General features: G+C 37.4%; 1 protein-coding gene across 1 annotated transcript; it reads left to right on the top strand.

Annotated features, from left to right (window-relative positions):
* Positions 1-1,270: 1,270 nt before the first annotated feature.
* Positions 1,271-1,711, top strand: LOC116863238 (H/ACA ribonucleoprotein complex subunit 3-like). Its single transcript, XM_032850728.1, has one exon. It carries the CDS (start codon positions 1,293-1,295, stop codon positions 1,485-1,487), a length of 195 nt encoding a protein of 64 aa, XP_032706619.1. The 5' UTR covers positions 1,271-1,292; the 3' UTR covers positions 1,488-1,711.
* The last annotated feature ends 1,218 nt before the right edge of the window (positions 1,712-2,929 follow it).

Genomic DNA, 2,929 nt, shown 5'->3' with positions numbered 1-2,929 from the left:
GGATGGTGATAGGTATTAAGGAGGACACTGGGTGTTATACACAAACAGTGAATCATGGAACACTACATCAAAAATATGATGTACTGTATGGTGACTAACACAACATAATAGGAAGGAAGGAAGGAAGGAAGGAAGGAAGGAAGGAAGGAAGGAAGGAAGGAAAAGACAAGAAAAGAAGAATGAAAAAAAAAGGAAGGAAGGAAAGAAAGAAAGAAAAAAGGAAGAAAGAAAGAGAGGGAGGGAGAGAGGAAAGAAGAGAGGAAGGAAGGAAGGGAGGGAGGAAGAAAGAAAGACAGAAAATGGAATTTTATGCAGCCTTAAAAAGGACGAGATCCTGCCATATGCAACAAAATGGATGGGCCTGGATGGTATTACGCACAGTGAATTAAGTCATACTGAGAAAGACAAATGTGGGATCTAAAAAATTCAAATGAATAAACAGACCAAATGCAGAATCAGACCTATAAATACCGAGGATAACCTGATGGCTGCCAGGGGAGCAGGAGTGAAGGGATGGGCAGAAATGTATGAAGGGGAGTGAAGATACAGACTTCTAGCTATGGAACAAATCAGTCATGGAAATAAAAGCCACAACATAGGGAATATAGTCCACGTTATTGTAATAATATTGTAGAGTGAATCATGGAAGTTACAGGGGCACCAAGCTGACTCGATCAGTTAAGCATCTGTCTTCCCCTCAGATCATGATCTCAGGGTCCTGGGATTGAGACCTGCATTGGGCTCCCTTACTCAGCAGGGAGTCTCCTTCCCTCTCTCCCTCTGCCCTTCCCTCCTAGCTTGTGCTCTCTCTCTCTCTCTCAAATAAATAATCTTTTCTTTTTTAAGTGGTTTAAAAAAAAACATGGTAGCTACATTTGTGGTGAGTATAGAAGAACGTATAGAGAAATTGAATGACTATATTGCACACCTGAAACTAATAGAACATTGTGTTAACTCTACTCAACCAGAAAAAAACAATTAAATAAAATCAGAAATGCAAAATGAGACATAACTGACACCACGACTATACAAATACCATAAAAGATTACTGTGAACCATTATATGGCAATAATTGGAAACCAAAAAGAAATATATAAATTCGTAGAAACATATAACCTATAAAGACCGAATCATGAAGAAATAGAAAATATGAACAGACCAATAATGAGTAAAGACACTGAATCATTAACCAAAACCTCTCAATGATAAGAAGACCAGCACCAGATAATTATATTGGTTGAATTCTACCAAACATTAAAGAAGCATTGGGAACATCTTGTTTTGGCGTTGTCATGTTTCTCCAGTATTACCTCAACGAGCAGGGAGACCGAGTCTATACGCTAAAGAAGCTTGACCCTGTGGGACAACAGACCTGCTCGGCGCATGCTGCTCGGTTCTCCCCGGATGACAAATACACTCAACACCGAATCACCGTCAAGAAACGCTTCAAGGTGCTCACGACCCAGCAACTGCGCCCTGTCCTCTGAGGGTCCCTTAAACTTCATTGTCTCTTCTGCTACCCCTCAGAGACTTTCCGAAACCAAGCTCTTCAAACTGTGAGCCTTGAGGCCTTCTTACCACCCTTGCTGTTTGGAATCCGGTTTCATCGTTTCCCTTGATCGTGCTTGTGCAGAGCAGTCATGGTAGCCTCCCTTTTAAAGGAACAAATTTGAATTTTCTTTCCCTATTTTGAATCACTGCTAGGTTATTAAAATGATTTGAAAAAGCTAAAAAAAAAATTAAAGAAGCATTAACATCAATCCTTATCAAACTCTTCCAAAAACCTGAAGAGGAAGGAACACTCCCAAATTCATTTTACATGGCCAGCATTGTCCTGATACCAAAGCCAGATAAAGACACTACAAGGAAAAACAAAACAAAACAAACAAACAAACAAAAAACAAACAAAAAACCACAGACTAATATCTTCTCTGAACATAGATGAAAATTTCACAATAAATATTAGCAAACAAAATTCAAATCACAATAAAAGTACCATACAGTATGATCAGGCAGGATTCATCTTTGTGATACAGGGATGGTTCAATATATACAAATCAATAAAAAACATAATACTAATAATAGCAATAATAATAAGAAGAACATAATAATAATAATAAATAACATCTTTAATAGAATAAAAGATAAAAATCACATGATAGGGGCGCCTGGGTGGCTCAGTGGGTTAAGGCCTCTGCCTTCGGCTCAGGTCATGATCCCAGAGTCCTGGGATCGAGCCCCGCATCCGGCTCTCTGCTCAGCGGGGAGCCTGCTTCCTCCTCTCTCTGACTGCCTCTCTGCCTGCTGATAATCTCTGTCTGTCAAATAAATAAATAATCTTTAAAAAAAATTTAAAAAAAAATCACATGATAATCTCAATAGATTCATAAAAAGCAATTGACAGAATTCAACATCCATTCATGATAAACGCCCTCAACAAATTAGATAAAGAAACATACCTCAACATAATAATAAAAGCCATACTGGATAAGCACCCATATTTCATACTGAATGATAAAAGCTTGACAGCTTTTCCTCTAGTATCAGGAACAAGACAAGGATGCCCACTCTCACCACATAGACTCAGCGCAATCAGGCAAGGAAAAAAAAAACCTAAAAGTTTTATTAATCAGAAAGGAAAAAGTAAGTTCTGTCTATTTGCAGATGACATGATTTTATATATGGAAAATCCTAAACATTTCACCAAAAAACTGTTAGATGTAATTAACAAATTCACGAAAGTTGCAGGATACAATATCAACATACTGATATCAGTAGTGTTTCTATACAATAACAACAAATTACCTGGAAAAGAAATTAAAAATCCATTTACAATAACATCAAACACAATAAAATTCTTAGAAATATATTTAACTAAGGAGGTGAAAAGATTGTGAATAGCCAAAGCAATCCTGAGAAAGAACAAAGC

Source organism: Lontra canadensis, unplaced genomic scaffold (assembly GCF_010015895.1).
Source record: "Lontra canadensis isolate GAN:19392208 unplaced genomic scaffold, GSC_riverotter_1.0 scaffold751, whole genome shotgun sequence".
Classification (NCBI taxonomy): Eukaryota; Metazoa; Chordata; class Mammalia; order Carnivora; family Mustelidae; genus Lontra; species Lontra canadensis.
This window is presented reverse-complemented; position numbering and strand designations above follow the sequence as displayed.

Excerpts from the sequence above, each read along its gene's own strand:
- LOC116863238 (XM_032850728.1), top strand. The coding sequence starts at position 1,293 with ATGTTTCTCCAGTATTACCTCAACGAGCAGGGAGACCGAGTCTATACG.